At 41.1% G+C, this 27,873-nt stretch overlaps 2 protein-coding genes across 3 annotated transcripts in view; one reads left to right on the top strand and one right to left on the bottom strand.

Moving 5' to 3' along the window:
- Positions 1-6,290, top strand: part of LOC137293625 (ADP-ribose glycohydrolase MACROD2-like) — a 37,742-nt gene extending 31,452 nt beyond the window's left edge. For both annotated transcript variants that reach the window (XM_067824283.1, XM_067824284.1), the window contains one exon: positions 1,238-6,290. In XM_067824283.1, coding sequence (XP_067680384.1) covers positions 1,238-1,689 — 452 coding nt within the window. In that variant the 3' untranslated portion in view covers positions 1,690-6,290. The remainder of the gene's footprint in view (positions 1-1,237) is intronic.
- Positions 6,287-26,482, bottom strand: LOC137293623 (N-acetylgalactosaminyltransferase 7-like). Its single transcript, XM_067824282.1, has 12 exons — positions 25,584-26,482; positions 15,964-16,159; positions 15,221-15,359; positions 14,505-14,671; positions 13,193-13,400; positions 11,866-12,039; positions 11,496-11,613; positions 10,862-10,981; positions 10,261-10,479; positions 9,075-9,176; positions 7,528-7,656; positions 6,287-6,995 (listed from the first exon to the last, which is right to left on the bottom strand). The coding sequence occupies exons 1-12, from the start codon at positions 25,731-25,733 to the stop codon at positions 6,858-6,860; spliced, it is 1,860 nt and encodes a 619-aa protein (XP_067680383.1). The 5' UTR covers positions 25,734-26,482; the 3' UTR covers positions 6,287-6,857.
- Positions 26,483-27,873: the final 1,391 nt, after the last annotated feature.

The following is a 27,873-nucleotide window of genomic DNA, read 5'->3' as shown; positions in this document are numbered from 1 at the left end:
TTGAATGTAGGTATTTGTTTGTATTGGTGAGGAGTTGACCACTTGGTGACAGTGATGCAAGGATTGAGGGTAGGTATTTGTTTGTATTGGTGAGGAGCTGGCCACTTGGTGACAGCGAGGCAGGGGTTGAGGGTAGGTATTTGTTATCCCCCTGGCATGTAATGCTGGGGGATATAGTCGATGCCTCGTCCGTCCGTAATCATTTTGTTTCCGGAGCATAACTCACAAACCGTTCAATATTTTTATACCAAACTTGATAGATATAATAATCAGAACCTATAATTGTGCCTTTTGCTATTTGCAGAGTTTTGGCATTTTTATCTTTTTTGTTTTTCCATGGAACATTTTGGTGTTAGTCTAATGGTGGGGTGGGCTTCGTTTCCGGAGAAGAACTCAAAATCCGTTCAATATTTTCCAGCAGAACTTGGTAGATATGTGTAGCAGGTCCCAAAGTGGTGCCTTTTGGTATTTACAGGTTTTTTTTATTTATTATTTTCTGGGTTTCCATGGAAATGTTTCAGACTTAGTCTCAAAATGAAGGGATGTGCTTCGTTTCCGGAGCATAACAAAAAAATTATGTTTCTGCAAAATGTGGTAGATGTGCCAGTCAGAGACTGCAATGGTGCCTTTTGCTAGTTACAGGTTGTTGTGATTTTTTAGTTTCTCGGTTTCCATGGAAACGATTTTGTTTCTGGAGCAGAACTCAAAAACTTCTTAATGTCTGTCAGTGTAACTTGCAGGAACAAGAGACAATCTTAAGTGCATCCTCAATTTCTAGTACATATTAGCATGATAATCATCATCATATTGTCAGTTTACATGTGTTAATGAGGAGATATTTGAACAATTTTGAAGTCATAGCGATGACACAACTTTATGAATGAACACCTTGTTTATTTTAATGTTTGCAACATTTCGATAGGTGCCTATACCACTTTCAGGCATGAAATATAGAAGTTGATCATACATAACTTTGTGTCATCTCTACACCAGCAACTTCTAGAATGCCACTCAAACAAATCCTGAAGTCATAATCTTTCAATACGTCACGGAGACATGTGTTTGGGAAGGCTGCTGACTAAAAGTATGGACATTGCTAAGGGCAGTAAATCTGCATTGCCTTAGACTGCACACAAACCTTATCATAATGTTGACTTAGCTTTTAGCACCCACACCTCAGCCTATGAGAATGTCAGCTCCATTTATGTCCATTGAGAATGTCTTGTTTGCTGTGCAGGTGAATCAGGTGATGGAGCCAAGGCTTCTGATGATGGTGAGGCCACAGCAACAACTGTTGATGAAGCCATTGTCAGCGATGATAGCAGAGAGTCCAAAAACGAGTCTATGGAAGTGGATGACCCAGGAGATTTGGATAAGGAGAAGGGAGATAACTCTAAAGTACCAAAGGGCAGTGAAAATGACATTGAAATGAAAGATGATCAGTCTGAAAATCAAAATGATTCTGTTGATGACAAAGGTGATGATAACACACAGAGAAAAGCTGAGGGGAAGGAAGGAAGTGGAGAATCAGCAGAAATTAAGGGAGATGAGTCTAGTCAAGAAAAGAAGTCTGTTTCTACAAAGAAGGAATCAGCAGAGAAAGTTGTCAACAGTACCAGTGGTAAATCAGCATCAGATGGCAGTGAAGAACCTGCATCTGTCTCAAAGATAGAGAGTTCTCACTTATGAGAATTGTATTCTGGAATTATGGCTTCCTTTTAAAATGAGGTGTGAGAAGGGTCATCTAGAATTTTAGAAATGTTGCCAAACAGATGAAAACTGAAAATGTAGCATCTCTTAGAAAACCATCTTGCATCTGTGAGATGTCCTTGTTATGACATGAGACAAAATGCTCAGTGAAAATATGATTAAAAATTGTTTACCCACATTGAAAAAAGTCTGACAAGTAAACTCTCTTACAAAGTGCATATTTTTTTCTCTTTAAAAATATTATTATTCTAATGTGCTGATCAGGATCTTGATCATGCCTTAGCCTTTCTTAATATGGCCCGGGGTAGAATAGGCCTTCAGCAACCCAGACTTGCCATAAAAGGCAACTAAGCTTGTAGTAAGAGGCGACTAACGGGATCGGGTGGTCAGACTCGCTGACTTGGTTGACACATGTCATCGTTTCCCAATTGTGCAGATCGATGCTCATGTTGTTGATCACTGGATTGTCTGGTCCAGACTCGATTATTTACAGACCGCATCCATATGGTTGGAATATTGCTGAGTGCGGCGCAAAACTAAACTCACTCACTCACTCTCTTAATATGGGTTGTACCGTGCAAGTATAAACAGAGACCTCAATGAGTAGAGAACATTTATGTCAATGAGAATAGGTGCTTGTGTGTTAGGGCAGGCTAAACTGATTGATAATCAGAAATATCATCAGCAAAATGTTAAATGATGATCAGTATGAAAAGTGTGTTATAAATATAATCATGTGGTAACATTCATGACAGAAACAAGCTTGTCACACAAAATACAGATTTAGGACTTTGTGCATGGTCTGTAGGTAAGTTATCTTCAGGATGTTGTTTTCTTAGAAGTACATGTAAAACATGTCACCACTCACAAGTGATGAAAAGATATTCATGTTTTTCAGATTTTGAGAGCATTTTTGCTTCAAATTATATCCCATGTATTTATCAATTATGAATTGATATAGTTTGATAGAACAGGCAGAAAATTGTCAGTGTAATGAACAATTTTGTCCTCTTTGAAGCAATACCAGATACAAACTTTTGAGAACGGCAGAGTGAGATGTGCACCTTTTTCTGAATGGCTGTTATGATTTTAATCATCTTTGTTTTGTAATAACATTTATATTTGTCTCTGTTCTGAAGATCATTCTCACACCTCAGCTTCAGCAACTTGCAGACTTGTATATTGTGGAACTTTAGGATTTATCCCTGGTTGGTCATGAGTTGTATATTTTGAAGCTTTTGTTTATGGTTCTGTTATATAATTCATTAGTTATGGCCAAATTATGGCCAAATGTTAAACAGCAGAACATGTGCATGTGTAGCTGTTAAGCAGATGCGATGTTTTACCCCTTGTGTCAATGCTTCTGTTTTAGCTTCTTAATGGTACATTCCAGTTATGGAATAAACTTAGCCATGTCATTAGTGAAATGTCTTCTGATGATTGATGCTATGTCTTTGAATACAAGAATGCTTAAATGATTTTGTTAATTTGTTAAATCATGGTTTTAATGATTGGCTTAAATGTGTTGATATTTTAGACAAACCACCAGAAATGACTCTAATATACATTGAAACCTAACCAACCCTAGCTCTTGATTCAGTGGTACTTTGATATGAAATGAGTGAAATGGCACACAGTCACCTCCATGGCCTGCAGATCGCTGTACAGAGTTGCGGTTCATGAGCGCGCTGGGATCCTTATATCATACCAGGGTTTGATTCTAGTTGTCTAGTCATAACATCTTTGGCCAACAGCATTATGGGCTCTCTTGACACAATAAAGTGAGATGACATATTAGTAGAGCAGTTTAAAACTTCCCTTCCCTTTTAATCATGACCATTTGGTCTCATGAACCAGACTTACAAGATTATTCAGGATCAAAATCCTGGAGTATGCTATCATGAGTTGTTAATAACATTCCGGTCTCTTTTATATTACTCATATATGAATTCAGTGTTAATGTTGGAAAAACAGAGGTTTTATGAAATGTTTGAAATGAATAATTTTTGTTTGTAAATTCTCATTGAAAGAATGGTAAAGTTTAGCAAAGGCATGGGTTGGTGCTTTGTTGCCTACGTTAGCATATTTTTAGCTGACAGCAAAATTAAATACTTTTTTCTATATTTTAGTTTGGATTGACTGATTCAGTATTCAAGTTGGAGCAAGAACAGTGTTAGGTACTGTCAGACATAGTGTATGAAGTACTCTAGCTGCATCCATTGCAGTCTTGATTTGAATATGTATCTACTGCTTAATGAAATATGGTACTCCAGATTTCTGCTTCTGTGTGAATCGCCAGGATCAAAGTTTTTTACTATCCCACTTTTACTTTTACATATGTTTACACGACTGACATGACCCAGAGCTTCAGACTGATGAGTGATGAGTATGGAATTAGAGTGGCGTTACACTGATATTCAAGATTATTAGCTCTTATTCATTGGCAGTGACTATAGGAGTGTAAGGATGTTCTCATCTAGGGCTGGGACAGGTAACCCCGGATACCTGGGTTTGGTGGTTGTTGGGTTGGACCTGGGTGTCCACCTCAATACCCAGCCCTGTTATGATCATGGGATGATTAGATTAAACAATGTACTGTGATTTTCTTTCATGATTACAAAGTTGTATTGTCCTTGAAGATTTAAACATAATTTATAGTCACCAATTTTGAATTTAATACATGGTTAAGATTTTGAAAAGCGCGAAAGCTGTGCCTCCAAGCTGAAGAATATGTTACAATTTGTTACAAATTTGTAGTCAGGAATTAGCATAACATGTGTCCGTGTACGGTCAGGTAATAGGGAATGGGGTACCCGGGTTGAAAACTTGGACCCATCCCAATCCTATCCTCATCCTCTTATGTGTTCACTGTGCAGAGTTGCAGCCCTTTGGTGTTCCAGGAACCTATAATCATAGATAGGAGTCCCAGGTAATGATGATTATGGTGCTTGAATTGTCACAGCCACTTTTATGGTGGGTTACAAAGAAAAAATGAAGTTAAAACCCATTCTGCCTGTCCTCCAATATTGATGTGAAATACTGTTCTGAGCAGTGCTAATCCCAAGTGGATCGGTGATGCATTCCCCTTCAAATTTGAAGCACCACTGGTGGTAAGACACTTTTAATGGCTACACACAATTTATACTTAGTGCTATCGTTGTATCAGTGAATGTCAGTTTTTGAGGAAGTTTAGATACCAAGTCATTTAATATTTTTAAAAAATGAACAATTTGATTGAGGGTAAATTAATATTTGAAAATACCAATTTGTTACTGTTTTACATGTTTTCTAAATGTCAAGATGCATCAAATGCCATGAGTTACTTACTTAGCTCTAGACCTTGTTCAGCTTGGCCTGAGCTACTCTATATATGCATGACCCGTTCTGTTGGCTCAAACAGCAGGTCAGGGTAACTTCATTAAATAGGGGAGCAGAGGTTAAATGTGACATTGTCTCGGCTGTTTGGACATGTTGATGACAAAGGTGCACCCCTTCACAATAACAGACCCAACCAGTTATGGCACAGGCACAGTCACATGCATTAGTATTCACTTGATAGGTTAAGCTGAACAAGCTGTATTTTCATCACAGCAACATTTCGGTGTAGCTGCTAACATTGTTGCCAAGCATGTGATGATGTTAGAGGCTACACCGAAAGGGTCATATTATATTACTGAAGTTAAGTATCCATAGAACTGTTCTTGTTCAACTTGACACCAACTCCCAGATGCCACTCAAAGAACTTAACCTCAATGCAGAAATTCAGAATTATCTATATTTACTTTGAACATACGTTATTAATTTGGTTTCATTACCTCTGCTGCGACAAAAAAGTATTTTAGCCACTATTTTGGAAGACAGTATCGTTGATAACTATTAGCTTGTACTGCAGAAATTGCAGATTTTGACCCATTGCTAGTTTTGGACTTAACAGTATTGTGAACAAATCACCAATATGTGTGGTCGTGTGAATACTCTCTGTGGAGTGAATAAATGTTAATGAAGTGGTTCCTGAGAAGATTGGAGATTGTTTGTCTTTTGTATTGAATGTTTTGCTTTGGCACATGAAAGGATTTTTTAAGTTAATGACAGATATACCTGTTTGAATAGGGTTTGTTCATGACGAGAGGACTTGAGGCTCAGAACATTGTCCGAACAGTGGTTGGTCAGGTTCAGGAGACCGTTACATTTGAACATGGCAGATGGTGGCCTTGAAACTTTCACTCTACAACGGCACCAGACAAATCAGTGTCGGTCCCTGTTATCCTCAGTTTAACCACATCTTTATTGAGCCCCTTCTGTGTTATATAGGGGCGATGGGGTAGCCTAGTGGTTAAAATGTTTGCTGGTCACCCAGAAGACCCAGGTTTGATTTCTCACATGAGTACAATGTGCAAAGTTCAATTCTTGTGTCCTCGCCATGATATTACTGGAATATTGCTGAAAGGCGAGGAAAACCATACTCACTCACTGTCATACAATTTTCCAAAGTATCCACATATTTATATTGCATTAGGTACAGCCATGAATAATTACTATATTTTGATTACAAGATAAAACAGGACTAAGCAAAAGGTTGAGTTCACTTTTGATTTTTATTAAATATAGATTTCACCCGCAATTCCCATTGTGGAATGTCCATAGACTCATCACTTGGACTAGATCTTGAGGACCACGTGACGCTGGGTCCTTGGGATCCTCTTGTCTTGCACCAGTGCATCAGCTATGCTTCCTGTAAGTCAAACACACAGACCCACATACCACTAAAGCGTGGTCACCAAATGGCTGAAGTACTGCCGATGTGACTCTTAACTTGTAACATACTCCTCAAGCATTTAAACCGGACCAGGAACCCAAGGCAAAACGATGTTCTTGATGGATGCAATATACAACAGAATGAGACCGTGATGGATGACGACGTGCTGGGAGATGGTGGCGTATCCAAATGAAGCATCGTTGACGTTCCTTCACAATGTGAACAGCTCACTGTGGCGTCATGAGGTACATCCACATTTAGCTGCGCCTTGCACCCAGAATCCACGTACCGTGCCAGTTTCACTTCTATAGTCTCATGTCGCACCACGATGTTTTGTCTTTATTGTTTTGTATGTGTACACATTTAACCCACTCATAAATAGTCCGTATTTTCATTTCCATGCGTAATATTCTGTAATGTCCCATTTCTGTTCCATTTCGTTGTCGTTGCATTCCTTTAAGACCACTGATCCATTTGGATTGAGGAATAAACATTTATTGCGACTTTTGTTGTATATGCGACCGCTTTTCTGGAAAGAGAAAAACGTAATTACCATATGATGTCACCAGTATAGAAGTGCAATCAAAAAGACACGATGTCACAATTAGAGACACATATGATTGTCATTCGCGTTGTGTGTAAGTGAGTGTAGTTGTACGCCGCTTTTCGCAATTTTCCAGTAATACCACAGCGGGGGACACCAGGAGTGGCTTAGTGAATGGTGTGAATATTATGGCAACTAATATTTGATCTTCAAATGAACTGGAATTAAGGTTCAAGACATGGTATGTATATCTTAAATAATTTAGAAATTCAAGCAGGAAATAGAGAATAATGTTTCACGCGACACTCCAGCATGTTCCAGCAATAACATGGATTATATATGACACTATGGGCAAGAGATACCAGTGGTTGATCTCAACGTCATACACAGTCTGGGTGCACGGACATTCAAATCAGCAAGTTGCCGAGACTGACCACCATCATTTTGATCAGCCCACTTCACAAACATAGTGGACATATTCTCACTCGGAATCTCCTCGGGTGTTTACGTGACTGACCTGATCCCAGTCCCAGGGGCCACTGAGGTCTCTCGTACTGCACCATTCCAGGGTGACGCCACCGTCATCTAACGCCAGTATGCAACGTTCCCCGTTACCAATCTGGCCCAGAGTATTCAACCTGAATATCTGCATGTAAATAGAACAAGTTAATGTAGTAATGTATTGCGTCGAAGTAGCACATTCAAGCTTTGTAAAACTGTCAAGATCACACAAACTAGTGATTGAAATAGTGATTGAGTTAAATTTACACCGCTTTTAGCAATGTTCCTGCAATTCCTGGAGACACCAGAAATTGGCTTGACACGTTGTACCCATGTGGGGTAGTGGTGGCCTTTCAAGATCCAACGCTGGACCAAACAATCCCAATCAGCAAAGGACCAAGTCACGAACTCAGAACATCCCACTGTTGACGCCGCTCCATACGGCGAATCCTCAGTGCTAAAATGGAATCCCCACGGGTAAACATCGTGGTCAATCTGTATCAAATTATTCACCAAGCCATATGTATTATTACAGCCGGGCTGTATCCACGTGTTTCTGTGCGCACACATGGTGTCAACATTAAACGTAAACTGCAAAAACGCTAGAGAATATCCAGACTGAGTCTCTATTATCTCCCAAAGCAGATACCTCTTGGAGTAAATGATAAAATAATGACCATTATTAGAATGTGAATAGGTCACTAAGAAGTCAGACATGATCACAGAGTTATTTAAGATCATTTGTGTTCGTCTAGACAAGATAATTCGTAAGGAAGAGAGTTTTATGGATGTCAATTTCTTTATTACGAGGAACACCTCACAACAAAGACGCAGACATCCATAAACTCTCATCCTTATGTCTGCCGTTTCTAAAATGCCCTTCAAAGACCTCGAGATAATTAAATTTTGTATTATGTATTGGAGTAATCGACAAGTTTGTCTATGACACACTTGATGTGACTGCGCATGATTGTAGCACTCTTATCATGTTTTGTTATTGTTTAACGCCACATTCAGCAGATTTACAGCCACGTGACGCGGTCTGAAAATAATTCAGTCTGGACCAGAGAATCCAGTTAGTGATATCATGAGCCTTGATCTAGTCAGCTGGGATACAATGACATGTTTCATCACCAGCCTTGACCACCCACCTCCGTCAGTCGCCTCTTACGATAAAGTTTCTGAAGATCATTTCTAAACCTGATCTTCACGGGTTCAGTAACCCTATATATAAAGTGTTATATCTGGGATTACACTAACCCTATTTTTAACATATATTATATCTGGGATCAACACTATCATAGTAAAGTACAGACTCTATTACTTTTTTTGGGTTAAGTCCCAGCCGACATTCGATCCCACACCCGCAGGGTCAGGCACCTAATCGTCAACTGTCAGCAACTTTAACCCGCTCATCCAGTGGAAGTCGGATAATTGGTAGTCAAGACTGCGGGTTTCTTACTAAAAATGCAATTCCAAATGTTATGTTCCAAAACATATGTTATATTTGACCACTTTCAAAATGGCATTGCTTGATCATAACCTTGTATTTGCTATACTCACAGCATTTGCACCTGCGCAAGGGTAGGAACCGAGTGCACTCTTCCCGTTGTGACTGGACGTGAACTCCAGACACGAAGTGCCATTCGATTTTCTCGAATTGATCTGAAACACATACAGTGAGAGAGTTGAGTTTTGCACAGCAATCACCAATATTCCAGCTCTGTGGTGATCGTCTGTATATAATCGACTCTGTGCCAGACACTAGAGTGACCAACAGCGTCAGCATCAATCTGTGCAAGTGGGAACCGATGACGTGTCAGCCACGTCAGCGAGTCTGACCACCTGATCTCGCTAGTCGTTTCTTAAGACAAGCATGTGTTACTGAAGGCCAATATTCTTACCCGGACCTTCGCGGTTCTGAAACATATAATGTTGGTTATGGTATTTAAGTGGTTTCGATGTAACTCTTTGCACGTCATTCAGTTGTGACGAATCGTCTAAAGACCTTTTCACGTCGATTAAAAAATGATCTCCAAATGATGTGCACTCATATATTCACACAGAACAACACGTCTTCCTCCTCAGTCAAATGGATTGTACGAAATAGACCTTGAAATATATATTTCCTTCCGTATCTCTGAACCGATTCATACACATCGACTGTGGACGGTTTGTTGGTTGGCTGTTTCACCTAGCGTTTTCACGTCAACAATATGGCGTCGATCTGTAAATAATCTATTCTGGACCAGATAATCCAGTCATCATTATCGATTTTCGCATTTGGGATACATTGACACGTGTCAAGCAAGTCAGCGAGCCTGATCACCCGATCCCATTTCCAGCCAGGATCATTACGGGTATGACTATTGAAGGCAAAAATGTTTTAAACCTAATACTTAGGCAATCAGCCTTGTAGTTTTGGACCAGCGGTTTCCCATGTCAGGTGTATGTAAAAATTGGTGTACCTTGATGCAAGTAATATAATATTAACGGAATATTTATAACGATCGTTCCCTCCCGACATGCGAAAACAAACGCAAACGTAACAATGTAACTTGGATCTTTTTTCGTTTGTCATCGGTTTGTTTCATATACAATTGTTTTGAAAGAATAAATAGTTTGTCTGAAGGTCATTTAGCCGGGGAAAACTAAACTAATTCTCACTATTGAGGTCCTATGTAAATATGGTACACAGGAGCATGATAACTGTTTTTTTAGTATACATGTGCACTATTTTGGTACCTACCCTTCCCCAAGCCTTGTTTGGAGCCGGGGGAGGAAACCTGTTGTATATATCGTATGCGACATTATCTATGAACCACTGGAAACTCCTGCAATGGTTGTCTTTTCTAAACTTGAGTTCTTTAGTGATGTTGACAGGATAACCTCGAAGCTGGGGCTCTCGTCTGTAGAAGTACTCCTTAAATATGCCATCCATCCAGACCTCCACGACCCGGATGTAGTTCTGAAATGCAGCAATGACCTTCATGTATCCCCTTTAAACAAATTCCTGTTTGTTTGCTTGCAGTTTAACGTCGCGTTTGTATAAAGTGGTTGGTTTGATGTATTACGCCGTACTCAGCACTATTCCAACTATATGGCGGCAGTCTGGGCCAGAGATTCCAGTGATCAACATGATGAACACCAATATACGCAGCTGCGATACGATAATATATGCCAATCAACTCAGCGAGCATGACTTTGTGTGTGCGTCCTTGTGCGTGTGCGTGTGCGTGTGCAAGAGAGATAGAGTGAGAGAGTGAGAGAGAGAGAGACCCTTATGAAGTCGACATCTGAATTACAGGATAATATTATTACAATTAATAATAATAATATTACAAACATACTATGTGTGTTGGAGAGAGTTTGGTCTTAATATTACTCTTCCTGGCTGGTGTATAATGGCGGTAGATGTGCCCCACCCTGGAGCAGGGTACCCACTCCGATGACCCGCCACACTGCCACACCTGCAAGGAGAACATCGGATTTTGCTGTATTGGGACCTCGCGGGACAATTAAGTTACGGGAGCAGGTTTTCTGGATACGAACATGTGCGATTTCCATATGACAAAATGCTGACAAATTTAGCCAGCTAAATTGTATCGCGTGAATATGTAATGAAAGACTGACATGCGAAATAGCAAATGATTTTTTTTCATGTTCCGTGTTCGTATAATATAAACCTTCAAAAACAAGACCTCATCACCAATGCTCGCAAGTAGGACAGTTACTGGTTTGATTTTGTTCAATGCCAACACCATGACGCGGACACAGCCATAAAATAACAATGCATATCTGATATGTCAGGGTTTGTGGGTAGCTAAGTGGTTAAAACACTCGTCACGCCGAAGGTCTGGGTTCCGTTCCCCAAACAACGAGTGAAGCCCATTTCTGGTGCCCCCGCCGTGATATTGCTGGAATATTGCTGGAAGCGGCGTAGACTCACTCAGTCGCTCTGATATGTCAATTAACACACCTTACCTTGAAAGCAAGTTCAAAATTTTCTCCACCCCAAATTTTTAGGTTGGGATCATATGCTCCAAGTTCAAAGAAAAACTTTCTGTCTATGGCAAACAACCCTCCAGCGTTGGTGGCAGACCTACGGAAGACGGGAATTGTAGACAAGAAAATCTCCTAAACATAACCTGGTCTCGATCTACAGCAGAAAGGGCGGCATAAATGTTATAGGAAGAAAACTTTGCAGGAAGCATAAAATACAACACAGGTATATACCATTTAAGGTCCACCCTTCACAACATCCCAAACATGCTTACCATGAAAGTGAGGTTGTATGGTTATCGCTGACACATACTAGCATCTAAATGAAGCTAGAGAAGGATCTCACTCTCACCAGTATGGTTCGGTGTCGTGCTGTCGCTTATCCAGTTCCTTCTGGGGCACGGGGTCTTCCTTGTAAAAGAAACCCCATTCAAAACCGCCTCTGTGGTGTTTTGAATTGTATGAGGACCGATACTCGTAAGTAGTCCAGTCAATGCCATCGACTACTGGGGCGGCCATGATTGTCCTGCAATACATACAGACGTGATTTGATGTAAGGTCCTCCCAGAGACACATGACTGTCAAACTTTTGATAACGTTGAAACAAAGCAGTGATTGATCATATGGTACTTCAGTATGAACTCGGTGTGACATCGCTACCTTTGTGTCGAGTGTCCATCAGTAGAACTGTATGTCAAGTGTCCATCAATAGAACTGTATGTCAAGTGTCCATCAATAGAACTGTTTGTCAATTGTCCATAAGCACAACTGTATGTCGAGTGTCCATTGGTACAACTGTATGCCAAGTCTCCATCAATACAGCTGTATGTTAAGTCTCCATCAATACGACTGTATGTCAGGTCTCCATCAATACAGCTGTATGTCAGGTCTCCATCAATACAACTGTATGTCAGGTCTCCATCAATACAACTGTATGTCAGGTCTCCATCAGTACAACTGTATGTCAGGTCTCCATCAATACAACTGCACGTCGAATGTCCATCAGTGGAACTGTATTTCGAGTGTCCATCAATACAAATGTATGTCGAGAGTCCATCAGTACAATTGTATGTCGAGTCTCCAATACACTGTCTCCATCCCTACAACGGTGCTGCGTGCCAAATGTGATATTTGTGCATGTCAACTATCTGCCCACACAAATGCAGTATCGTGTCGTGTTAAGAGCTGATTATATACACATTTGTCTGTGAAAGTGAAAATCGTTTAACAAGGTTCAGAATATATGTTTGTTTTGTGCAGACAGTGAACTGAATGCCTGTAACCAGTTATTTTGCACCTGACAGATTATGTCAGATTACAACCATCGATTTTCTGACGAAACATATTCAGCTGGGCATAAAAATCAAAATAGCTTTAAACATTTATATGAATGAATAATCGATAGCTGCTTTGATTTGTTAGCATTAGTTCATTTAATCAGCAGCTTGGGTGAATGCAGCTATATAGGTTGGTTTACTTAGAGCGCAATATCAGCAGCCAGTGAATAATCAACATCGACCAAACAAGTGGGTGATAATACGAGGAACCTTCCCAGTCATTGGGACAAGACAATCAGCTTGGCGTCCGATAATTGATTCATAGGACAAATGAGTACTTTCTAACAAAGAATCATTACTGGGTAAAAACGTAGAGATATATTTGTTTTGCGTGTACGCCACCTGTCGTAAGCGATTCTCGTCAACAAGGGAGGTAACCAGTTTGGGCTGCATTCACAATGAGCATCCAGGAAAATGACGACGTCGCCGGAAGCTGCTCGAGCTCCAATGGTACGAGCCTGTATCAGGCCTTCTCTTTCACTGTTGCGCACGATCTTTACCTTGTCGCCAAACCGGCGCATGTAATCATCCAATCTGGACTTTAAATGCTCTGCAGAAATCCAGAAAATATAGAGTTGAAACCATATTTGGCATAATACATAAACTATAGGATCGTTGACTACCTCTTTATCAATAAAGTGTTGGCATTTACCATGTACTCGCTTGTGTTATTAATTAACCATGATTTGGATTATCGTGTCATAGCAACAATGGAAACTGAAATCGTTTTGGAGAACAGGAAGGCAGTGAGTGAAGAGGCTGGTTATATACTCAACTGAAGTTAGAATAGAAGACATAAACACGAACGCTTACTTTTATGAGATTTCATGTTTTCGAAAATTGCGTTCCCTTTGCTGTTCTTTATACGGTGGATCGGAACACAATTCCAGCAATCGGTATTGGAAAACGGGTGGTGCGCTTAGACTGTTGGTGGCTTTGGAGAACATTATTAGGGAGCAGCTTGGGTATATTATGGACAACGAACCAGTCTGATTTTGTTAATGAACAAAACTGGGATGAACAAAATATCCTTATGCTAAAACACAGAGATCGTACACAGACTGTTTATGGTGAAAGGCAACGTTTATTTCAGTTTATGTCATCTAGTGTCAGTAGTTCGGCACGCAACGGTAATAGAGTGAGTAAAGCGCTCTGGGGCTGCTCTTGAAACACTTGCTGTCTCAAAGGACTATCTCCTGACTGTCCAAATTGACATCTTCTGACTGTCCAAAGGACCAGTTTCTGACTGTTCAAATGACTTACTTCTTACTGTTCAAGGGACTATCCTTTGACTGTCCAAAGGAACATCTTTTGACTGCCCCAAGGACCATCTTCTGACTGTACAAGGCACTACTGACTGTCCAAGGGACCATCTTCTGACTGTCCAAGGGACTAACATGCTCGTTACGTCATGTAATAAAGAGTATTAGGAACTACAGATGGACACGTAGTCTATGATTAAATCACCCGTAATCTGTTCGTACACTAACAGTATATAGAACCCAAGACTGTCGTTACCACGAGGTAGGTTTGTGTAGATGAATCCAGCACAATGATGATTTCTGCAGTCGTAAACTTCGAAGCTCTTGTTACAATTTGGACACCTGTGTACATTGGTGTGCGATACAGAGAACCAGACAATACGCATTATTACCTTTGTCGCTCCCGTCATCTACCAGGACGACCTCCTTCAGCAACCGCGGTGGCGACATGTTGATGACGCTATGGACCGTCCTGACGAAGGTGGACCAGCCCTCGTTGTGGAACACCAGAATGACACTGGCTGAGGGAAGTGTCTCTGGGTAGTGCCAGTACTTGCATCTGAAACATGGCCAAGTTGCTGGGAGATCTCTAGACGTCGTTTGTGTATACACTGCACACTATGTATACATTGTACAGTACGTTCGGACTCGAAAAGCAGCCGTCGACGTAACGAGTGAGCGATGTAACCATTAGGCCTGTCAACTGCCCCAATCTGTACTATCAGTGCCTTTAAATCCTAGGACCTAACCACTAAGTGGAAATACTCATATAAAATCACATGATTTTTGTAACAACAGTTTCAAATATGAAGATAGGATTTTTCATTAGATCTAAATATAAACGGGTCAGTGGGGTGGCCTATTGGTTAAAACGTTCGCCCGTCACGCCGAATATCTGGGTTAGATTCCTCACATGGGTGCAATGTGTGAATCCCATTTGTGGTGCCTCCAGCCGTGATATTGCTGTCATATTGCTAAACTCACCTCACTCACTAACTACATTATATACAAGCTATACCGATTTATCTCCTATACAATTATATCAATAAACGTTAATGTGCACTGAAAGAGGTGTCTATCTTCAAGTATCAACAATGCTATAACCTACTGTTCCTGCCGAATGTCTTTCAATACTCTGTCCAATGATATCTTGTCGCTGTTGACCATGTTGAAGCCGTATTCTCTGGCCGTTTTCTCAATCAAGTCCTTTTCCTTTGGGTCGGTAGGAACCGGAACTCCGTATTCTCCTTTAAGGTCAAAAACAGAATGTATGTGAACGCTGCCTTGGTGAGAAAAGAGGAACAGTAAATTTCTCATTTCCTCTTTCTGCGTCTTAAACACGCGCATTCTAAATGAGCATAACATGCGGACGCCCAACTTCCGCAAAGGCACCTACATCTCCTACCCGAACTCAGGAATCGCATGTCCCTAATAAACCATCCTGACCATCACCCACTACCCATATCCGGTCTCCATCCACGATCTTAACTCCACCCCGACTATCACCCTTTCCCATATCCGGCCTCCATCCACCACCCTAACATCACCCCGACCATCACTCACTACCCATATCCGGTCTCCATGCACTATCCTAGTTCCATCCCGACCATCACCCTTTCCAATATCCGGCCTCCATCCACCACCCTAACATCACCCCGACCATCACCCACTAACCATATCCGGCCTCCATGCACTATCCTAGTTCCATCCCGACCATCACCCTTTCCAATATCCGACCTCTATCCACTACCATAACCCCACCATGACGATCACTCCCTAGCCATATACTACCTCCAATCCTTGTACTACCCCATTTTAGTGTGATGTTGAATGAAACCAAAACCACAATACCTGGTCCTTTTCTATTCATGTCCAGCGTAGGTTCGTAGTTTCCAAGGACACCCGGTTTATAGACAGCGTTAGGAGAGTACGGTTTTTTCGTCCATGTAGGTGGCACCTCTCCGCTTTCAGCTTTCCCAGGGGAGTCTCCCTGGGAGCCCGGTTTGGGAGGAGGCTGGAGTGGGTCGAATTTCTTTTTCATTAGAATCTGCGGAAGTGAGAAATATTTATGTCTTACATTAACTTGCTCAAAATGAAGTACTTGTTTCCATCTATATCTTGGCAAAACAAACACAAGCAAACCACACATTTATATAGATAGAACAAGTATATATGGATGACAACCTTTTTTAATTCCAGAGCAAGACGTCACATTGTGATAGTAGCCCATTCTAACACTGAAATACACCGCGGGGAAGGAGTGGGTGGGTGGTGGGATTATGGAGTTTGGCCGTTTTGTGGTTTGTGGTGTTCTAGGATAGTTGTAAGATGATGTATAGAACTTGGAAGATCACAGTGAGAAACAGATCACAAGCGTTAACGGGGACGCAATTGTGACGTTATGCCGTTGTAGTGAATGACTGGACACCAATACAATAAGGTGCCTGTCGATGACATCTTTGCGAGTTGTAACCCCGTGGAGCTTGTCGACGTGGCCCTGGTCCTCGGGGACATGTACACTGCGACAGGTGTTGGGTTGGATTGGGCACCGGTGACGGCTAAGCTGTAACCGACATCCATATACTCTTGGGGAACAGTGCAGATGCATGAGTCAGACATCGTCATGCTCTAAAACTGTCATACTACTTGTCATTACGGAACCGGAACAACGTCACGATAACACACACCTAGGTTTCCCAACCATATTCTGTCTTGTATGAAAGAATCATTTCGTCGCCATAAGCATGAAGCCGATCACCTCTCCGCTGAAGGAGTAAACATGATTTGCCACTAAAGCAAATACATCGCCACCGATGGCAAAGCCATGGATGGTGCAATCGACATCACTGCCGAAGTCGATTGTGATTACGTGAGATATAACGTAAAACTAGGTGTTGCTGGGTTGGATTACGTCAGCTAAGAAGCTGTTACGGACAGACTGTGCTGATGTAGAACCTGAGCAACATTGAACATGGCAATTCATATGTTGAAGATCATTGATTTTAACCCTTTGAAAAACAATATAACGGTTTATCAACTCCTTATGAGTTAATGCTGAACATGGAGCATTTTCCACCCATCACATTTACTTTTACATTTTACATCTTGCAAGCGTTTCTCATTTTCGAGAGTCGATGTCAATATAATTGACATAATATTTAGAACTGTTTTATTTATTGGGGAAAAAGGTATTCCTACAGTCATCAAAAACGAATTCGTGTAATCATAAACATAGATTCAACAATAATTTTTTCTCGAATCGGAGTGAGTGGGTAAGTGAGTGAGTGTCAACATATCGGCGGCGGACACCAGAAATTTCCACCCATGTGGAGAATCGAACTCGGGCCTTCGTCGTGATGAGCGATACCTTTAACGACTACACCACCGTCCAGTCTCCCATATAAAGAAATGCTTAAACACTATTGAAACACAACTCACATACACTTTTCCTGATTCTGCCCCAAAATATGCTTCTATATATATACAAGCAATTCCATGACATTGTCCATTACCGAATTCACACGTAATACGAATGATGGGTGGGGAAGTCAAGTAGTTAAAGCGTCCGCTCGTCACGCTGAATACCTGAGTTCGATTTCGCACATGGGTACATTGTATGAAGCCCATGTCTGGTGTCCCCGCCGTGCTATTGATGGAACATTGATGAAAGCGACATGAAACAATGATAACTGCATGAAATTTAACCTAGCAACACCGATCTCATACCGAGATCCCCACTTCATCTCCTCAAGGTACTTGGTGTTGTGAGTATATTCCACATCTGGCCCTAAATATCACTATGTAGTTGTAATCATGTAACATGTAACGTATGTCCACAATGTAAGACGTTCACACAGACAACACACGTCATGCAACAAATAAGGACGTCTCTCTGCGCCACAGACTTGTGGCAAACTATTACAGCGCGACTTCGTGAACAAAATTGACCTGCAGATTCCATTCAGGACCTGCAGATATTAAAGACTGCACACGACACCAGGCCCTGATGCCCACCTGAAAAATTAAAGTTTTGCAAACACTGTATCCAACACATGCAGCATGCCGTAACAGTTAACAACAAACGTTAATGTAGCAATCATTATATATGATATTTGCGATGTCGAGTACGCCTTAGGAGAAATTAACTGTCAAAGTGGAGGTCGCATTAGGAAATAATTACCTTTGTTAGCTAGTGGATAAAACAAAGGTTGAAAACAGTACCACTAATTTCAGATAAAAACCAAAATTAATGTACGCTTCATGTCAGGCCAAGTTAAGAGTAGACAGACAGGCAGGCAGACGCAGACAGACACACAGATACACATACTACATTGTCCAAGAGCATTGTATCACACACAAAAGCAACTCATTTCCAAATAAACATTAAAAAAGAAATGAAAATAAAGGGTCGACTATATCCTAGAATTGTGGACAAACGTTAAGGGTATTTAGGTCCATGGCAAATTCCCAGTTTTAGTGCCTGTCGCAGCCACGTTACTGGAGCATAAAATTGGCTATAAAGATCGTTTAACCCTGGATTCACCAAGAAAAATTCTTCGAAATATATTCCATCATGGAAATGGCCAAACCAATCAGAGGAATTTGGGGTGTGAGGTGCATTCTCCGACACACCCTGCAGGCCATATAGTGGGAAGAAGAGATTCTCATTTCGGTCCTGAGTATTTCGGCAACGACGGACTAAGTCTTCAGTGAAACTCACGACTGAAGCCAAAGTGTAAGCGTGTTGCAGGTATCGATGCAGGGAAATGAGTTTTGGGTGGTAAGCGGAAAGCTGTTGTATTTGGATTTAATGATTGTGACACAGGTTATGGGTCTGATGAGGAGGCGTCGCAGTATCGGTACTTCCTTCGTGCTCCAGCTCCTAATACTCCTAAAACAAGTATTCATCAGTAAACATGGAGGCCTGACAGTATCGGTACAACGGGTAGGCCTGACAGTATCAGTACAAAGTGGTCGTCTGCAGTATCAGTGCATCACCGAGGCCTAACAGTATCAGTACAACAGGGAAGTCTGACAATATCAGTACAACAGGGAGACCTGGCAGTATACGTACAACAGGGAGGCTTAACAGTATCTGTACAACAGGGAGGCTTAACAGTATCAGTACAACAGGGAGGCCTGACAGTATCTGTACAACAGGGAGGCCTGATAGTATCAGTACAACAGGGAGGCCTGACAGTATCAGTACAACAGGGAGACCTGACAGTATCTGTACAACACGGAGGCCTGGCATGTATTTCCCTCCAATTCAGGTCCCTTATATTGTCACAGTAGATTCAACAGCTGTTACAAAGTAATAGCTGTCTGAGTAATTGACCCAGTGGTCGATACGTGTATAACATATCCAGTGTGTAAAAAGGATCGTCACAAAGAAACGTGAAAATACTGTTTAGTACAGTATTCACGGGAATAACAATATCCAACATTGTAAACCATGAAAAAGTTGCGACTATGATTAGAATGAACAAACTGAGAAATGTGGTAGTGAAAGATGTGTGTCAGGTGGGACATGACTGCGAGGTGTTTTTGATCAGTAGTGCGTGTTATCGTCCTAGTTTGTCAAATCATTAACCTGAGTGAAGAATATTTGCGTATGAGTCTCCAGATGGCCATACGAGTTATTTTCCCTACTGCTCTCCCACTTGGGCAGTCGACTTGGTCGACGTTCAATGCTGTTTAAACACACATCTTCCAATCTTTTTGATACGTTTCCTATCGGCTAATTGTTGGGTCTTCAGTAACCCATGCTTGTCGTCACATGTCGTCACTACTAAAGGGACCGGATGGTCAGGCTCGCTGACATGGTTGACATATGTTCCCAGTTGCGTAGAACGATGTTCATGATGGTGATCACTGGATTGTCTGGTCCATTATTTCCAGACCGACGCCATATACTTTGAATATTGTTCAGTGCGTTTTACAACCAACTGATCAATCAACCACAAACGAAGACCTGTCGCCATATTTGTCATGACATATTTGCCCTAGCATGACTTTGGGTTAGCGTTCATGTCAGAGTTCGACAGACGTCTGTTCACAAAACACGAAACGAATCGGAACTTATATGAAAATATGACACGTGAATCCGCGTTCTCTGCCTACCGCTAATGTCTGCTGGAAATATGATAGCATGAAGGCGAGATGTAGACGATATCGCCTGCCATAAACTCGTAGGCCTGGAGACTGATAAAATGTAGTTCGCCTTTCGAGCTCGATTTGAATGAAACACGCAATGAAAGACATCGCAATCACAACTGTATGTGGTTGACAGAACTATCAAGACTAATCCTTCCCTGAAAGTCATGACACTCTTGTGACACTACTGGATGTGGTATTGAGCTTCATAGACACGCTCTTACATTGGATGTGTAACGTCAACAAATCTGTTTGGCATAGCTCTACGTAGTCATATTCATGTTTCACGACCCCTACCTTTTTGAAGAGTATACATAACTAGTAAAAATGCAGTGTGAGTTGGTTTGTTTTCTTTTTTGTTTGGTTGTTGTTGTTGTTGTGTGTGTGTTTGTGTGAATGTGTGTCTTTGTGCACGTTATTGTCAGTCTATGTATGCATGTGTCTCCACAACTTCATTGCACGTGAGTATTAGGCGGTATCTGATATATGTGTACCTACACCCGACCAGGGCAGACATATTTGTACCTACACCCGACCAGGGCAGACATATTTGTACCTACCCCTGATCAGGACAGGCATTACTTCCAGTATCACTACTGCGATACTCCGGCGATGAGTGCGTACACCGACATAACTTATGGTTGTCGTCTGGCAGGAAACAACACCACAGCTTATATATGACACCTATCTATTGTTGAAACCAAACTGTTTGTTGGGGCCATTTATTTCGTTTTCTGTCATAATTCAAGAGCATTTGATTCACTTCAAATTTCTTCATCATAAATGTTATTGACATCGCATACCAAGTTTTTCCATCATAATATCGTATCTAGTACATTAACACCTAGTTTCTTCATCATTATATCGTATCTTGTACATTAACACCTAGTTTCTTCATCATTATATCGTATCTTGTACATTTACACCTAGTTTCTTCATAAAAATAACGTGTATTGTACATTAACGTCTAATTTCTTCATCGAAATACCGTGCCTTGTACAGTAACTTGTAGTTTCTTCATCGTATCAACGTATCTTGTATATTAACACCTAGTTCCTACATCAAAATACCACATCTTGTACTGTGGACGTAACATTAATGCTTAGTTTCTCAATCCTAAAAACGGATCTTGTACATTAATTCATAGTTATCTACTTATAACTACTACTCTGCGTTACCATGGTGATACATACCTGGTTTAGATCCCCAGCCCTGTGCACATCGGTCCAGTACAGACTCTTTGTAATGTAAACACCCACAAATACGACCACAGCAAGAAGTGTAACTTGGCGTCCACAGCGCCGTCTCCAGCGAATCCGACAGGACATCTTGTAGTAAGAACACACCTTCCTCAGTGTTATTAAACCAGCTCAACTACAGACAGCGACGTGCCGCGTGCATATCCTGGAGCACGACTTCACCTGGGTATTGTACTATCTGAGGTGAGGAAGGTAAGGCAAGTAAGGCGGATTGTGGAGTCCGAGGTCTGACCAGAAGGCGTTTTGCAATTTATGCACGGAAAGAGTGACAACTGAATGTGTATAAAATCGAAGTTTCTACCATATACAGACGGCTTAGGCCGATGGCTAATCAATTTCGCTCATTCAGCACGACAATTACATGTTACACGTTGTTGTTGGAAGGTTGTGAACGTTATTCGGGTCAGAACATGTTCTTCAGTTACTACCGACATCACGGGTGGCACAGTAGCGCCTGTCTCGGTATTACTTTTGATGTCACCTGTCTGTGGTAACAGCGTTGATATCACCTGTCCTCAGTAACAGTTTTGATATCACCTGTCTATGGTATTAATTTTGATGTCACCTGTCTATGGCAAGAGGTTTGATATTACCTGTCTGTGGTAAAAGTTTTGATATCACCTGTCTATGGTAATAGTTATAACATCACACCCAACAGTGTTTATATCAATGGTTTAAGGTAATAGTTTTGATATCAATGCACAGTAAGTAACACTGATATGATTCACCTGACCACCGCAACAGTTATGGACAACAAGTGAAAAGGGTAAGAGATATTGATATCCACCGGGCCACCGTGGCAGTTATGGACATCATGTAAGCACGGTAAGAGATAACCGATATCATGCACTTGACCATCTTATATTGATGCGTTCATAGTGTCGATTTACTGATATAATCACGTGTCAACGGAAACAAATATTTCCCTTTCCTTCAGTGGGCTGTACACGGCAAATAGATCTTATTCGGTGTCTGGAATTTCAAATACATTGTACATCTGTCATAAACTGTATCACCTTACACTTTGTTCTGACAGTCTCAGCGACGTAGCGTGGCGTTTTGATGAGGTCCACATTGCCGCTGGCAGTCAGTGGCACGTCATCTTCAGCATTGCACTTTCTTACTATCAAAGGCGTCTAAACCTCGTTGGCCTGCACAAGCAACCTGCGTGCATGCTAAACGTAGCTCACATGGTATTCACAGTAGTACTTGTGTTACGTCGACACTGATTAAACCTCAAGGTGACAATAAAATATTTGTTCAAGCTGCATGTGTGTTCATTGTATGATCGTGAAATATGTCAGCTACGTTTACATTTTACGTTCATGTGTATCACGCGTCCATGTAGTATGCATGTCTATCATGTGCCCATTTACCATGTGCGTCTGCAACGTGTCCATTTCGTATCTAGATATATCAGGTACGTGTTCATGTAGCATGTATGTGTATCACGTGTCCATGTAGTATGCATGTCTATCATGTGCCCATTTACCATGTGCGTCTGCAACGTGTCCATTTCGTATGTAGATATATCAGGTACGTGTTCATGTAGCACGTATGTGTATCACGTGTCCATTTAGTAGGTAGGTATATGAGATACGTGTATATTTTGCATGCATGTGTATAACGTGTCCATGCAGTATGTGTATCACCCGTCCATACAGTATATATATAGCACATTTCCGTGTTGTTTGTGTAGCATGTGTCCATGTAGTATGTATGTATATCACGTGTCCATGCACTATATACGTATATCATGGGTTCATGCACCATGTATGTGCATCACTTGTTCATGCACTATGTAAGTATATCATGTGTCCACGTACTGTGTATGGATATCACGTGTCCATCATGTATGTAATATCATGTATGTAATCACGCAGTATGCAAGTAACCATGCAGTGTGTATGTGCATCACGTGTCCATATAGTATGTATGTGTATCACGTACCCATGCAGTATGTGTGACATGTGTATGTGTCACGTGTTCATTTAGCATGCGTGGTACATGTCAAAGTAGTACCTGTAGCACGTGTCCTTATGGTGTATATGTGTAGCACGTGTCCATGTAACATGCATGTTCATGTATGTGTGTCTCGTGTCCGTTTATCACGTGTCCATGTAGTATGTATGCCTATCACGTGTCAATGTTGTATATACTAGTATGTGTATCACGTGTCTATGTGACATAAGACAGATATACTATGAATTCATGACCGTAAATCAGAGAAATGAACCTATTCAAGTGTTTACTCTCGATAAGACCAGCTCCGCTGATATAATGCCGATGCGGCTTAAACTTCAGCTAAACTCATCTGAACTCCATAAGACCTGGGGCAAAGTGATATTTCAATATAGGTGCACAAGTTGTACCTCTAGTAGAAGGCACAGTGGGAATGAGTTACTATAAAGCCTGTAAGTGGAAGCCAGTTGTACTTATCTGTACGCTAATTATAGCTGGCCCCTTTCTGGAGCATGCTCCAGTACTACTCAAACAGTGTCAAAATAGTGTCGAGCTTAGTACGGTTTGTGTATTTTGTTTACACCGAGTTCAGTGTCCAAGCATGTTTCAAACAGTAAGCGGTGTTCATGACAAATTCACAATGCGTACGTATATATTCCGGACTATGTTTCACTTGCGTTCAGACAATATCAAGACCGTATTTAAACAGTGTTTGAATGGAGTTCCTATAGTTTTCACATCGAATGCAGATAGAAATCTTCAATGCTCATGCTGTTAGTCAATTATCGACAGGCTCGGGCTTGTTTGGACTGTTTTCAGACAGTGTTTAACGAATTCAGGGAGAGTACTGTATCACTAAATAACATGATTAAGAAGAACGCCAGATTCGACGGCACAAAACATGGATGGTCTCATTATATCCTTCTTTACCACAGCCAACAGCTCGATTCATAATTCATCCGACATCTGTGAGTCATGTCAGCCACAACCCACTAGCAACGCGCAGAGACATGCCGGCTGGTTTGAAGTGACTTATCTGCCATATGTTGGTGTCAGTCTAAACTCTCACATGTTCAACTGAGATAATTATCGTTTCTTGGAACAACGGATAAGATCGAGTTAATACTGAGCGTGACAACACACGTACATGATTGAACACTCTTTGGGAATAACGGGTGTTAGACGCTCTTTTCTGCTTAGATGGCATATACTGCTCCCAGACACTGGTCCAGGCAAAGCCACAATGAAATCAATAATATTCTTAACGATCCTATATATTTAGCTGCTCTTATACATCTCAGAGGACGCTGTACCGGCACGAACTGTCAAACACTTCCATAAAGGTGTAATACGAACGTATTCTGTATCTATTACATCTGTATCGGAGTCAGTCAGCTCATGTACCAAGAAAGTGAGCGCTACAGCAAAGTAATCAGGCACTAAGAAAGTAATCAGAAACTCAGAAAGTATTCATGCCCATAGAATGTAGAATGTATTCATACACAAACATGGATCCATGTAACAAATACGTATCAGTGTAAAAATGCGTATCCATGCCGTAAATATGTATTCATGTAACAAATACGTATCAGTGTAAAATGCGTATCCATACCGTAAATATGTATTCATGTAACAAATACATAGCTGTGGAATAATAATTTATCCATGCAAGAAAAACATATCCATGCAGCAAATTTTCATCCATGCAATAATAACGTATCCCTGCAACACATACGTATCCATCTAACAGATACGTATCTGTGTAACAGATACGTATATGTGTAACAGATACGCATCCATACAACAAGAACGTACACGTCCATAAAATATGTATCCGCATCGCGACAGTTCGCTCAATGAATGAAATGAACACAAGAAATATTCTCGTATACTTTGTGACACCGATGGCAGTGTTTACTTACCATATCAAACAAAGGGATGGGTCCTTTGCATTTAAATGAAAATATAGAGATAATGTGTATCCTTCCTTAGTAACCACCTTGAAAAATCAGTTTTCAATGACGTATGCGAGATTATATTCCCTCAAGCGTTAACAGCAAAACATGAAATGTACATGATATTGATTAGTCCTACCTTGTTCAGCAACTGCCTTTTTTCTTCATGCATAAAGGAATCATCAAGGACTTTGAATATCGACACACTTGTACATGCGAAAAACAGTATAATACCGAGCAGAGATAAAACCCGGAATCCACCTCGTCTTCTTAAACATCTGTAGAGCATCTTGTTACAATGTTCATCTGACACAATGAGGCTGTATATGTGTGACGCTGCTGCCGCGCTATATATCTCCTGACACTATCTCACTGTATATCTTATGGCACTGTCTCAATATCTATGACACTGCCTCTATATCTTCTGACACTGTGTCACTATATATCTTCTGACACAGCCCCTCTGTATATCTTCTGACACTGCCTCACTGTATATCTTCTGACGCTGTCTCACTATATATCTTCTGACACAGCCTCTCTGCATATCTTCTGGAACGAGCTTTTTGTGTCCTCTACAACCCGTCTAACACAACCTCCTGTGTGTTACACTGACACACAATACATCCCTCATGCAGCCTGAATATGCATCTTTGACAAAACCACTCTGCTCCACACAGAGTCATGGTGTGTCAGTCACACAACCCCAGTCGCGGTCAAACATAACCTCACTGTTTCCTTTCACTGTCACCTCACACAACGTCGACAGTGTCCACCAAGCAGCGAGTGTCCTCCCTCTCACAACCTCAGTGAGTGTCCACCAAGCACTACCTCCCAGTGTTTCCGTCACACAGCGTCAATGTAGCTCAGCGACACACAACTCAAGCACGCTTCTAGCCCAACCTCGCCGTCTATCTCCCGCAGTCGAAGTGTATATCCCGGAGCACTTGTGAAATATGCATCGGCTGATAAGACAACCTCTGACAATGTGTGACTCGATGAACCGTGAAACAAAGGCAAACCGCTACGTGGCTGCACGGTCAATAAATCCGTGACAAGGGTTTGATTACACCAGAACAAACATACAGGTGACATGACAACAGTAGGATATCAATAGTCTACTTATTATGTATACAAACACAGGTGCGTTTAATATGGTGCATTAATGTGGAGAAGTGGCGTTACAGTTATTGTTGTCGCTACTGTCATTATTCGTGTTTTTGTTGACTGTAGACATGTGAGTGATTACTTACGGAGTTATTTTTTGCTGAAGGGCATTTTTCAGCACGACATAGATGTGAAAGTAAACATGAAAACAATAGATTTTGAGTTTTCGGTAAGTGTTAACATGTCATAATGTAATTTTGTTCGTGTAGATACAATGTCAAATGCAATAATAATGAAAGCAACAAAAATAGTATACACAGAAATGAGAGTCAACCAATCAAATCAGCACAGACTCTTTTTACATGGTTTACACATTGAGGAGAAGAGCCGTCAAGACCTGTCGAGTCCTTCGCTTCGATGAAGTCGGCTTCCTGAAAAGTGAAGCAGGAGGCTTTCTTTTTTCCTGCCCAGAACCAGTCACTTGTATGATTCAGATTGTAAATTTGAGATGTAGATAATGTTATGAATTTAATGAGACAGCCTTGCCATTATGACATGGCTTGTTTTCTTTACAGCCGTCTTCTCCGTGCGCCTTGTTTTGACCCCGTGCTCCATCCATGGTACGACCCAAAGCTGCCTGAAAGAAAAAAATAAACAGGAACATTCAAGTGTTCATTTAATATTTACCAGTTTTCAGCACAAGTTTTGAATAGCGCCATATAATATTTACCAGTTTTCATCACAAGCGCCGAGGGAGGAAATCTAAGAACAAATACAGGAACAGTGCCATGAAGCGTTCCCTTATTTGTCTCCTTCAGTATATATACAGAGAGTCATGGAAATTGATAACTATCATTACTTTTTAATAAGGCCATACACATCGCAAGAAAATATATTGACCACAACCGAAATGCTTGTTTCTGAATTTGGTGCTGTGACATTTTCTGTTTTTAATTAATAATGTAATGAATATACGTATTCTTTTTCATCTTGGATTTTATGCTTAAAATACGTATGAATTCAGGCTTGATCCCGCCACTATTCGGCTGAAATAGTGCTGATGTGACGTAAACCCAACTCAACTGAACTGGACAGTAATCTAATCGGCAAGACTATGGGGAAAAAAACGCTTACGAAATGTCACGCTTGCATCCCAAGTACCAAACTGTCCGGCTGCCGCTTTGGGGAGCCCACGTACACTCGGAAAAGCGCTCGTTCCGTTGCGTGTAGAGGAGGCAAGGATATTTGAGCCGATAATGAGCCAACTCGCATGCCTGTCAGAACTACTCATCCTCATGGTAAAACATGCCAGAAAAATATCATTT

Source organism: Haliotis asinina, chromosome 8 (genome assembly GCF_037392515.1).
Source record: "Haliotis asinina isolate JCU_RB_2024 chromosome 8, JCU_Hal_asi_v2, whole genome shotgun sequence".
NCBI classification, from domain to species: domain Eukaryota; kingdom Metazoa; phylum Mollusca; class Gastropoda; order Lepetellida; family Haliotidae; genus Haliotis; species Haliotis asinina.
Note: the sequence above shows the minus strand (reverse complement) of the source record. Positions and strands in the feature narration are given on the sequence as shown.